The 12,261-nt window shown below is 44.7% G+C and overlaps 1 protein-coding gene across 2 annotated transcripts in view; it reads left to right on the forward strand.

Moving 5' to 3' along the window:
• Nucleotides 1-12,261, forward strand: part of ATP2A3 (ATPase sarcoplasmic/endoplasmic reticulum Ca2+ transporting 3) — a 148,600-nt gene that overhangs the window by 76,761 nt on the left and 59,578 nt on the right. For both annotated transcript variants that reach the window (XM_006272254.4, XM_019493449.2), the window contains exons 6-8: nt 1,938-2,018; nt 5,691-5,776; nt 7,990-8,454. In XM_006272254.4, the coding sequence (XP_006272316.2) occupies nt 1,938-2,018; nt 5,691-5,776; nt 7,990-8,454 (632 nt within the window). The remainder of the gene's footprint in view (nt 1-1,937; nt 2,019-5,690; nt 5,777-7,989; nt 8,455-12,261) is intronic.

Genomic DNA, 12,261 nt, shown 5'->3' on the forward strand with positions numbered 1-12,261 from the left:
TCAGAAGTTGTTAAACTACTCAGTGCTGAAAGTGAGCAACAGCTCCATTCAAATCATCTGTTATTACCTATTCTCCATCAGCTTATGACCATTGTTCCTCGTCACCCCAGGTGGTGCTGGGGAGAAAAGGGGTCTGCCTATTTGCTGTTGATCTCCCCTGATGAGCTTGTAGGCAGCCACCAGGTCCCCCCTCAGCCTCCTCTTGCTGAGGCTGAACAGGTTCATGTCCTTCAGTCTCTCCTCGTACGGCCTGTCCTGCTGCCCTCTCACCAAGCGGGTGGCCCTCCTCTGAACCCTCTCCAGGCTGGCCACATCCCTTTTGAAGTGCGGCGCCCAGTACTGGACGCAGTACTCCAACTGCGGTCTGACCAAAGTCTCATAGAGGGGGAGGATCACCTCTCTGGACCGGCTTGAGATGCACCTTTGGATGCATGACAAGGTATGGCTGGCCTTGCTGGCTGCGGTCTGGCATTGGCGGCTCATGTTCATCTTGGAGTCAATAATGACTCCAAGATCCCTTTCCGCCTCTGTGCTTTCAAGAAGGGAACTCCCCAGCCTGTATGTATGCTGTGGGTTCCTTCTCCCAAGGTGCAGCACCCTGCATTTGTCTACATTGAACCCCATCCTATTCTCATCTGCCCACTTTTGTAGTCTGTCTAAATCTAGTTGCAGCCTCTCTCTCCCTTCAATGGTGCCCACCTCGCCCCACATCTTAGTGTCATCAGCAAATGTGGACAGTGTGCTTTCCACCCCCTCGTCCAAGTTGCTGATGAAGGTGTTAAACAGTGCTGGCCCGAGGACTGAGCCCTGGGGTACCCCACTGCTCACGTCTTGCCAGGTTGAGTACAACCCGTCCACCACTACTCTCTGGGTGCGCCCCATCAGCCAATTTTTTACCCATCCAACTGTGCAGGCATCAGTGCCACAGTCGCTTAATTTATTGATGAGGATGGGGTGGGAAGACAGTGTCAAATGCCTTCTTGAAATCCAGAAAGACTATGTCCACGGTGACACCATCATCCAAGGATTTAGTTACTTGGTCATAAAAGTATGGGCAGATTCAGTCTATGGCTGAATCTCCGAATCTCTCTGAATCGATTCAGAGGCTTTCGATTTTTGATTTGGAGAGAGAAATGTGTCTCCTGATTCGGTTTGGATTTGGAGATTCGGCCACCGAATCAGGCCAAGTCTCCTCTGAGTACAACTCTTATCCCTCTCCCTGCAATCAATTGACGCCCTGAAATGTGAACCCAGATTACCTCAATGAAATTGTGCTATCTGCAGTTGATCATAATCTATAATATTTGTTGATGCCATGGTTTTTATTGCTCTTATCTCCTTGCAATAGTGAATTCTATTGGCTTGGGCTAAGTTTGTTGGTATCTTCACACTCTTTGAGCTGAGGAGGTGATCTCATCCCTGAGGTGGGGAGGAAGGTGGTGCATGTGAGAAACTGGGTGCTTTTCTGGTATAATACATGGAGGATGGATGGGTGGGAGATCAGAAGACAATCATAGAAAATTAGGGTTGAAAGGGATCTCAGGAGACTACCTAGTGCAGGGGCGGGCAGAGTCCAGGCCGGATTCTTGTTAGATCTTAATAGATTTTATTCTTGTCGCTTAGAAAATTTATATTGTTTCACAGATCCCTCATCCTTTTTATGTAAGAGTATCAGAGCACTTTGTATTATAAAGATGCACCTGCACAGATGCTCTTAAGTACATGTATGGGTAGGAGTCAGAGCCAGAGCCACAGCAGCCTCCTGCCCTGGGCCAGTACTCAAATCCAAGATGAATTCTTTGTTTTCCCCCTCTGCATGTTGCATTGGGGGTAGGAAAACTCTTGCTGGATTTGAATAAATATAGCATCTCCCTTGCTGTTGGCCTGATCCATCGCAGACCACCTGTATTTAACTTTTTGTTCTTTTCTTCTTGTAGTTGGTGACAAGGTGCCAGCCGACATCCGGATCATTGAGATCAGATCCACAACGTTACGGGTCGATCAGTCCATTCTCACAGGTACAGACCATGATTTGGTGGGGGCGGGGAGGACATGCAGGTGTTGTGAGTGTGGTAGTCTCTTGGGACTGCTGTTATTGGAATTAGTTCTGCCTCTGGAATAGCACAGGGAGGGGTGACTGGCATATGCTTGGGGCAATAAGAATCTTTGTGCCCATAAACCTGAATAATAATTTCTAAGTAACGCTACCAGCTTGGCAAAAGTTGGGTTTTGATTGTTACCCCACCTTATGCCATTTCCATACCTGTTGTGAGGTGGTTGGTGCCAGACTTCTTCTATCACTTCCCAAGCATTTACCTTGCTAGACCTGAAACTGGTTGGTTGGTATTAGTGTCCCCATTTTACAGGTGAAGTTTAAACAGAGGGATGAAGGATAGGATTTTCAAGTGTGTTCACCATTGGTCTAGCTCTGCTTCCATTGAATACTGAGTTTTTTCACTGACTTCAGTGCACGCAGTTAGCAAAAAAAAACTTCAAAATCGCTTTGCATTTCATTTACTGTATTTACCTGAATCCAAGACAACGTCCCAGTGATTAGATTCTTGACTTCCCAAGCATTTACCTTGAGTTCCCTATCAGTGCTTCCCAAGCATTTCTTCAGTTTTATCATGATAGATTTGTCACCTCCTTGAAGAGTGCTTCATCCACCTCTGTCTGATTTGGTGACCTATGATAAGTCCCCACCATTATATCAGTGGTGCATCTTTCACTTTTCATCTTCATCCAAATGCATTCTGCTCTGCTAACTCCTCCTGAACCAGGGAACAAGTGTGTGCATTTTTGACATGCAAAGCATCACTACGACTTCTCTCAAATGATCTATCCCCTATTCCAGGGGTTCTCAAACTGTGAGTTGTGACCCCGCCGGGGGATCGTGAGCAACTGAAAAGGGGGCCGCAAACTTCCCAGGGGGTACGTGTAGTGGCTGCACTGAGTGGTGGATGGTGGCAGCAGCTGCTGCATGAGAGTTCCCCGTGTCCTGCCACCGCCATCCAGCACTTGAGTTGCGGTATCACAAAGTTTGAGGACCCCTGCCCTATTCAGTACCCTCCCTAGCATCCAACATTTAGAGATGCCAAAGAAGGCATCTCCAACTGTTCTGTTCAATAGTCATTAAAAGATTTATCCTCTGGCTATGCTAGCTTCCTCTAGCAATTCCTGTGGCAATGATTTCTGCGAGTTAACTACCCACTGCATAAAAAAGTACTTTCTTTTGTTAGTTTTAAACCTGTGACCTACTAATTTCAGCAGGTATCCCCTTGTTCTAGTATTCTGCGACTTGGCGAACACCTGTTCACTTGGTCCACACCCTTCATGATTTTATACACCACTGTCGTATACCCCCTCAGCTGCCGCCTTTCCAAACTGAAGGGTTATTAGCCTTTTCAGTCTCTTCTGATATGGCAGCTCCTCCAGGCCCTTGATCATTTTGGTTGGCCTTCTCTGTACTTTTCTAATTCTACTACATCCTTTGAGAGGTGTGGACCAGAACTGCGCACAGTGTTCAAGATGTGGGCGCACCATAGATTTGTGTAAAATCACATTGTTCTCGGTGTTGTTTTCAATTCCCTTCTTAAGGATGCCTGAGATGTTGTTGGCATTTTGTTTGCTGCTGCACACTGAGCTGACATTTTTAGAGAACTATCTACAACAGCTTCAAGATCTTTCCCGAGTTGTAACTGCCAGCATTGTACACGTATATGAACTCAGCACTGTGTGCATTTTGCTTAAAAGGGAAATTAATGGCAGGACTGGGATTAAACTCAGCAAGTTCTGACTCCCCAGTCTTATGCTCGGACTCCCAAACCACTGTTGACTCTCAGTAGTAATTGCAAAGAATCGCAGGGAGAGATTTCTATAGCTCCAGCCCTAGATTTAGTGATGGTTTCCAATCAAACTAAAATACAGGCACATTGGCTGCCTTCTGAACCTTGCCTTGAAACTAAATGTTTCTTGATTTCAATCTGTATCCTTTTGTGTAGCTGCTAAAGAGTTAATCATTTCAGATGCGTGCTTTCACTGGAATCGGATATCATCGAGTGAGAGGAAAAAACTTTACTTAATTTTTTAAAGTGGAGTAAAGAAGCATGTAAAATTTGCATATTAGCATTAAGCATCTTGTATCCCTGCTATCAGGGGAAATGGCATTTACCCTTGCTTTTCTGCTCAGAAGGTGGATGAACTATCACTTTGGAAGGGAGGGGAGGGGCAGGGAGAGCTTCCAAATTTCAACTCCTTCATGTGGTTTTTAAAATTCATTAGGGAGGAGATGGCAAAAGAAGAGGAAAAACAGTCGGAGAAATGTTGAATCCTATAGGGACATGAGCCCGGTCTCTTTTGAAACGTGACTTAATACTAATTGAGTTTTCTTCTCTGAGGGCAAGAGGAGATAAAGCAGGAGAACAAATGAGCAGAGTAAGAAATGAAGGACTCAGGAGAAAGGAGTCTTGCTTCCTTCTTTGCTATGTTCCACCAGGGATTCCTCCTCTTTTAGAAGCAGCAAATTGGTTTTGGGAGAGGGGGTGTGACTTTGACTCATTTTGTGACTTTGAGAAGTTGAAGTGCATCTTCAGATCTCAGTGTTAATAACCTGATGGAAGAGGGGCTTTTCTTCAACTCATGGAAGCCAAAAAGCTTCTTGTGGGGCTGGCTTTTTATTCTTTGTGCAGTGTGTTGCATAATGGAGGCTTGACCCATGCTTGGAGGTCCTAGATGTTATTGTAATGTAGACAAGGAATAATTAAGTAGCCATTTTCTTTGACTGTGTAGGATAGTTCCCTGTCAGATGCAAAAGAAGAGTTTAGGAATTAAGAACATTTTAATTTCAGAAGTCCATTTTTATTTTTCCACAATATCAAAATAGCAAGGCAGAGGGCATTTTCCTTGCACATCATAGCTATTAGAAATACTTCATTAGTGTTGCACAGCAAACCAGTACTGGTTTTTGAGGGAGCTTTGTACACTACAAAACAAGCCCGTACCATTAAATGCTAATCCTCTTCCTTCTCTCAATTAGAAATGCACTGGCTGAGTTTTACCTGAGCCCCTCTTCACCTTTTGGTACTAGCTCCTCTGTAGAAGGTTTCATTGGTAGTTCGACAGGGGTTAAAACTACTGGGATCTATTGAATCCCTCCTGCTGTGTCCTTCAGGATAAATTAAATTAAAAACTGTCAGGATATATTAAGGTTCCTCCTGCTTAAGGACTCAGCCCAGTGTGGTGGTAGTCTCTGAAACAAATAACGGGTCATTTAGAGGTGGCATTGGCTTGCCATTGCTTCTTGTAGCGGGCAGCGACTAGGTGGAGAGTATCCAAACCTTGAATTTGCCTAACTAAACCTCCTGGCTTGGAATTGTGGCCAAACCTGAGCAGAACTAGATGTTAGCTTCAGTGGTTTCCTAGCTCTGGTAACCTCCATGTATTTAAGATAGTCATTCTCCCATACCTATTACCTCCTGAATGAAACGGATGACTGCGCCAGCTGTAACATTTCACTGATGAATATCAAAAGAAAAAGAACGCATGGTGAAAATCTATTTTCAGGGCTCCCTCTTGTCACCAACTAAAGCTTCAGATCCACTGTAATAAATACTATTGGAGAAACTCACTCTTTATAGACAGCTCAATAAGAAACTGCAAATGGTTTTATCTCCTCCGTTTTGTCTCGGCAGGTGAATCTGTGTCTGTGATTAAGCACACGGACCCCATCCCTGACCCCAGGGCTGTCAATCAAGACAAGAAGAACATGCTTTTTTCTGTAAGTCTCATCATATCTGTTACCACCTTTCATGCATCTTGTACCAAGAGCCCCATGTAAAATGGGCTTTTGGGCGGGATGGCAGTGTATGAGTTTGAACAGCAAATTGGAAAGGGTTCTTACTTTTCAGTGACAGATGCAAGCAGTTTCAGGTGGGACTTTTTTTTTTCATTAGCAAGTCTTCAGTGCTGGCTTATCTCTGCTCAGACTTGTCTGGAAGGGTTTAGGGACAGCAAATCCTTCATCTCAATGTCCTTCCCAACTTCATGATTCTGCACTACCATTAAGGCCAATAGAAGTACAATGCCAGCGGGAACAGTTAGGCCAGCAATGAGCGCTTCTGAAAAATGCCACCCCTCCCATTTACGTATTATCAGAATCAGGCCGGTCACCTGCTTACATAGACCCAAACATTTCTGGCCAAGCGATTTGATATAGAGACCCTCCGAAGTCATAACTGCATAGCAGTTTTAAAATGGACCTCCTGGTCTTGTATCTTACTGAGCTCACCACATAGCAAAGTTGAAGGGCCCTCTGGCCTTTGAGAGAGATTTGTACCCCTGTGCTTCCCTTCATTTAAAAAAGCATTTCATTATGTTTGAGAAGAAAATAATACTGCCAGCCTGACCTTCATTTGCCTTCTGCTTTCATTTGCCATGGGCTATGGCAGGATCAGTGAATTCAGTGGATTGGAGGCATGGAACAGGTGAGACATTTCAACCCCACCCTTCCCAAACCATTGTAACCTGGTGAAAGGGTGTTCTGCTAAGGCTTAATCACCGGTGTGGTTGTCACTTTACCATGTGTGGCTAAAATTTTCAAATGAGCTGGTCTGAGGGAGTTAAGAATCCAGCTCCCATTGAATTTCAGAAGGATTTCAGTCCTTAAGTCTCTGAAGGTCCTTTGAACATCCAGCTTGCACGTTTATGGCTCTTTCATTTCACGTGGTATGGGAGACATTTGTAATTAAACATGCACATCTCACAGGTTCTGGTTCTCTTGCTCAAACCACTCAGTAAGTAATTATGTTGAAGTGAGTGCAGTTAGGATGGTGTGAAATGTTTTCTACCAAGACATGAGAGCCTCTCTTGCTCCTTTGAATAGCTTCAATGTCAAGTTCAGCAGAGCTCTGGTGACTGACTTGGATCTTAAAAAAAACAAACAACAAACCCAGTAAAGCAATGCAAGTGGAAACATGAAAATTGATCCAGCTCAAACCGCTTCCAAGAGGAAAAGTAGAGATGCAGTCAAGTTTGCAAGTTTAGCATTTGGATTTTAAGTGAGCCAGATTCAATGGTGTTGGGATTTTGTTTTCTTGCTGCATCTCAAAGATTAATGATGGTTTTAAAATCAGATTTATGCTTACATTTTGAACATTTGCCAAACTGGGAGGGCGTGGAATTTAGGCTTAAGTCCTTCTCTAATCAAAACTTAGTCAAAGCAATTTTTGAAGGAATACATATTGTAGACAACATATATAGACTGTCATTATAATTGTATCTATATTGAAGGATACTAATATAAGATGTTACACTGCAACAGTCTCATAACTGAATGACTCTGCAGTGATGCAAGTGTAACAGAACTGCTGCTATTTTAACTCTTCTTCATTGAGGGGGCAAATTTAGAGTTATTTAGCAAACAAATGTCTTCTGAAGAGCAGTTTCCCCTCTTTCTATAGCATTAAAAACCGTATATCCATACTCTGAGCATTTGGGGAGATGTGAAGTCAGAGATCCTATATTGAGTGTTTTTCTTTTCGCTTGGAATTAACTTCAACTTTTCAGTGCATTCAGTAGGGGTAAGGAGAGTATGCATTACATACTGAGATGCTTCTGACCCCGAAAAGCCCCAAGCCACACATGTTTTGAGAACCACAAATTTCAATTTTTGGTGTCAACCTTGGAAAGATTCTGGCAGGATAAGTAGGATATCGCCAAAGGCGGAGAGACCAGTTGGTAGAAACGAAAACAAAAAAGCCCCACCAAGGTGTCATAGAAAATAGGAGTCATCAAGTCAAAGCTTGTGAAAGAAGTTAGACACTGAATCAGTGACAGGTACCAGGAAACAGTCCAGGAGACCCGATTCCTAATCTTGTACTCTAACACCAGGCCACACTGAGCTACCCATTTCCTGTTGGAGGCTAAGTGATCTGAATGTTTGTATATTCTGAGCATGAACGTGAATCTCCCCCACCTCTTCCCCTTTTCCAGGGTACCAACATTGCAGCTGGCAAGGCTGTTGGGGTCGTCATTGCTACCGGGGTATACACAGAAATTGGCAAGATCAGGAATCAGATGGTTGCAACTGAGCCAGAGAAGACACCATTGCAACAAAAGCTGGATGAGTTCAGTCAGCAGCTCTCCAAGGTCATATCACTGGTCTGCATAGCCGTCTGGGTCATCAACATCAGCCATTTCAGCGACCCAGTCCATGGCGGTTCTTGGTTCCGGGGTGCTATCTACTATTTCAAGATTGCTGTTGCTTTGGCTGTGGCAGCCATTCCAGAGGGCCTTCCTGCTGTCATCACCACTTGTCTAGCCCTGGGCACGCGCCGCATGGCCAAGAAGAACGCTATCGTGAGGAGCCTCCCGTCTGTGGAAACACTGGGCTGCACCTCGGTCATCTGCTCTGATAAGACTGGCACCCTCACCACTAACCAGATGTCCGTCTGCAGGGTGAGTGCTGAGGCCGGGGAGCGGATCAAACGCTCTTTTGTTCCACTGGCATGTGTGCGCGGTGGTTTTGAGGCGGATGCAGAAGGCTAAGAGTTTGGCCCCCAGCTCTGTCATTGGCTTGTTGCGTGACCTCAGGGAAGCCATGTTCCCTCTCTGTGCCTCAGTTTCCCCATCAGTGTAGAGGATGACAGTGTTTTCCTTCCTACAGACCAAGGCTGAAACTTTGCTTTTCCCTGCCAAACTTTTGCTTTGCTTATGGAGAGCTTTGGGCTGAGCACAGGGAGGCTTTGCCTCATTACAGGTCTCAGTCACAATCTGCCTTCTCTTCCACTGGGTGGTGAGAATGTGATGGTTTGGCTTTGGTTTTGGTGTTGTGCTAGGGCTATAATTGAGCAGCTTGCTGCTGCTTGCAGACAAATTTGATAACTGTTTAAACAAGTAGCTTTCAGAAGTTATTTTTAAGGACACTCTTGCTGGGAAGTTTTCCCCTTGGGTGGGAATCTACTTAAAGTTGGAGCTTCTACAAATGCACGTGTCTTGTTTGCAGCCTGTTTTCGCCCACGTGTGTTTACCAAACTGGGAAAAGTTTATAAACCTAAAAACTAGGCTTTCTTTCAGAAACCAGACACAAGGAAAAGGGGTTGCGAGTGCAACTCTGGTCCTAATGTATGAGAAGGACTTGCACTGCGAAACCTAGGGTCAAGATGAGATGAATGCAACCCGGCTGGTCAGTGTTTGTTTTGTTTTGTTTTTAAATCCATGTTTGGTTTTCAGAAAGTTTGTGGTCAGCCATTCCATGTCATTGTACGTACAGCTGAGTTTGGTATCTAAATATACCTACGTTGAAACTTCATAACATAAATATACCATAAGCACTTATTAGAGGGTAAGCACCATGGGCATCTGAGTGCCTTTGGTATGAAGAACTATTTTCTGGGGAGCATCTTCCATTCTCCTGTCCCATAAGGCTTGGGTATTTTTGGCTGGACAAGAATAAGCTTCTCTGAGAGAGAATAGACAGTCCACTCTCTCTTTTTTTTTAGCTTCCCTATGATTCTTCATGTCTAAGGAAAGCTTTTGCTTTCTATAGGCATTTGGATTTTATAGGAAAACATTTCTGTGGAAGGAAAAGTAAACCTAGGGCACTTGTACACATGACGGGGGTTGAATCCTCAGGGTTTTTTATTGTATGTCCCCTAAATTGAAATGGTGGGTTTTTAATTGAAAACCATTTCAATTTTCTGTTGCATTACAGTGAGGGCCCCGATCCCTTTTTTCCCAGAGCCTGCCCCTAACTGGCGGGTGAGCTGCCGGTAGGCTGCCAGTGCCGTGACCTGTGGGGGGGCCCCAGTCCTTTCCCCCACGGCGGCAGTGACCCCCGAGGCTGCCCGGGTGGGCTGCTAGTGGACTGGGTGCTGCCCCAGCCCATAGGCAGCACCTGGCTCAATCCAACTGTTCGCGGAGCCCGCGAGCTTCCAGTGGGCAGGCTTGGGAAACAGTTGGATTGGGCTGGGTGCTGCCTCCGAGCTGGGGCAGCACCTGGCCTGCTGGCAGCCTGCCTAAGCAGCCTCAGGGGGGCACTGCCACTATGGAGGAGAAGACCCTCGCCCTCTGCAGCTTGCCCCCCAGATGAAGTTTAGTTTGCAATGATGCAACTCATCTAAATGCCCCCCGAACTGGCACATATGTATGGTCTGATGCCATTAAGTCACACAAGTGACATTGTTGTCTCTCGTACATTATGACAACTATCACATGTACAAGTGCCTCTAGTTGGCATCCCCTGGCTTTAATATGTTGTTAGAATTGTCTGAAGTAGGGACCATATTATAGACTTTTCCAATGCTTTGAGTACTGTCTGGTTAATTAGAAACCGTAAGTAACGGAAAAGTCTGACAGTTCTGCTCCCCAAAGTGTTATAAATAAGACCTTGCTGGAACAAGACATTTTAAAATATATACCATTTTCACACCTTGCATAAAAAGGAGGTACAGCTTCCTATTAACCCTTTCAAAAAGCAGAAACATAGGACAACCAAAAATTCTTCCCTTCCTCCTTTCCCCTCCCCTGGCCCCCACCTCCATATTTTTCCAAACGCGGCCAACTTAATATAACATTTGCATGACATTCTGCTTCAAGAGTACATCTGGCAGGTTGTTCCTGTTCTGTAGTGGTTCTTCTAGTTTCCTTAGTGATATGGCAGAGCAAGTGGCCCATGCTCAACTGCATAATGAACGCGTGGGAGTCTAAAGGCATTAAATGTGATGATGTTGGTTCTGTGGACAGAGAAGCAAGCAACTCATGCTAATCAAATCGCTAACGTGATGTATGCACCTTTCCACGCACCAATATTCAGGTTGCTATCAGCTGATTTCTGTATCAGGCCACTGATACTTTTGGGGGGGGGGGGGGGTTTAAGGAGTCTCTTGCTTCGGACTTTGGAAGATGGGCAGGGTAAACATAAAGCTGCCTTCAACCCTGCAGTCCTTATCTTCATTTGATCCACATGGACCAAACTTTCTGCCTTTTCAACACCCCAAAAGTTCTGTGCCCTGCTTGTGTTAAGTCATCACTTCTGGCTCTGGTTTAGGATGTGCCCGATTTCATGTGTTTGTGTGTGTTCAGATTTGGGATGTTGGTTCAAGGCGATCTCTAGTTCTGCATCAACCATCCACTACCAGTTTCCATCTACAGTCATAACCTCTGGGCTGTCTCCATTGCGCTGGGCACGATACAAATGAATGTTGTAAAATAGAATTCCTGCCACAAGCAGCTTGCTGTCTAAGGATCTGCTCCTTCTGAAATAAATGCAAAAGTTGTACTAACTCTCACTGCGTGGGCCCACCCTGCACACAGAAAGACATATGGAGGGGAAAAGGGCAGAGCAGTAGTAACAAAAGGTGTTTTGGCATCAGTAGTGATAACAGCAAGTCTTTCAGTATTCAGCCCGGGACTTCTAGCGCACTTGGCTGGAGCTTAAAATTGGAAAGCAGGCTTCATACCAATCCATTCTGTTTTCATCATCCATTGTAATTGGTCAGCTGAATCACGACTCTTGAACAGCATTATTCAAAGCTCAGTCAGCTTCAGGAAACAGAAGCTTGTGTTAATGTTTAACCTTTGGGAGTTCCCTGCTTAAATAAGGTGACTGCCTAATGGAAGGAATATGGATATTGTTCACAGATTTTTTTCAGACGTGCTAAATAGTTAAATATTTATGTTGGGTGGCCAAGGCTACTCTTGACCGCTTTGTTTATCCTGTTGGTGCTCGCTTCAGGCCAGCTTGATCTTGAGTGGAAACTGTATAAAATGTGTCAATATCCTGTATAAATGTTAAGCATTTTTTCCATGTTAACTGGGCCATGCAGCCTTTTTTCAGCAAATCTAAGGACCATGAGTCCACAGAATTTATTTCTAATCTATTTTGAGCGTGAATATAAGACAGGTCCTTTGCGACCACCATAATAAAAGGGTTCGGTTTCCTTCTTCGTTTGTAAGTATTCCCAGTCCGAGGACCATGATTTTCCCCATCTCCATCTCTGTCTGGTTAAACAAGGGACAAGCAGGGAAACAAAACCCTGATTAAAGTGGATTAGCTGAACTTTTAAAAACCCCTGTGTGGGTATCCTCATTGAGAATGAGGTCTTAATTCATCTTGGCTTTATTAGCTTTGGAAGGGGGATTAAGTTAAATCGGATGAAGGTCACTTTAATTTTGAAAACATGCCGCTGCACAAGGGTTGAATATGGTGTTACTAAGGCACTCTAAATTTACACCTTGAATATGGATCATCTTTCCTGTATGCTT

This window comes from Alligator mississippiensis, chromosome 14 (genome assembly GCF_030867095.1).
Source record: "Alligator mississippiensis isolate rAllMis1 chromosome 14, rAllMis1, whole genome shotgun sequence".
In the NCBI taxonomy this organism is placed as follows: domain Eukaryota; kingdom Metazoa; phylum Chordata; order Crocodylia; family Alligatoridae; genus Alligator; species Alligator mississippiensis.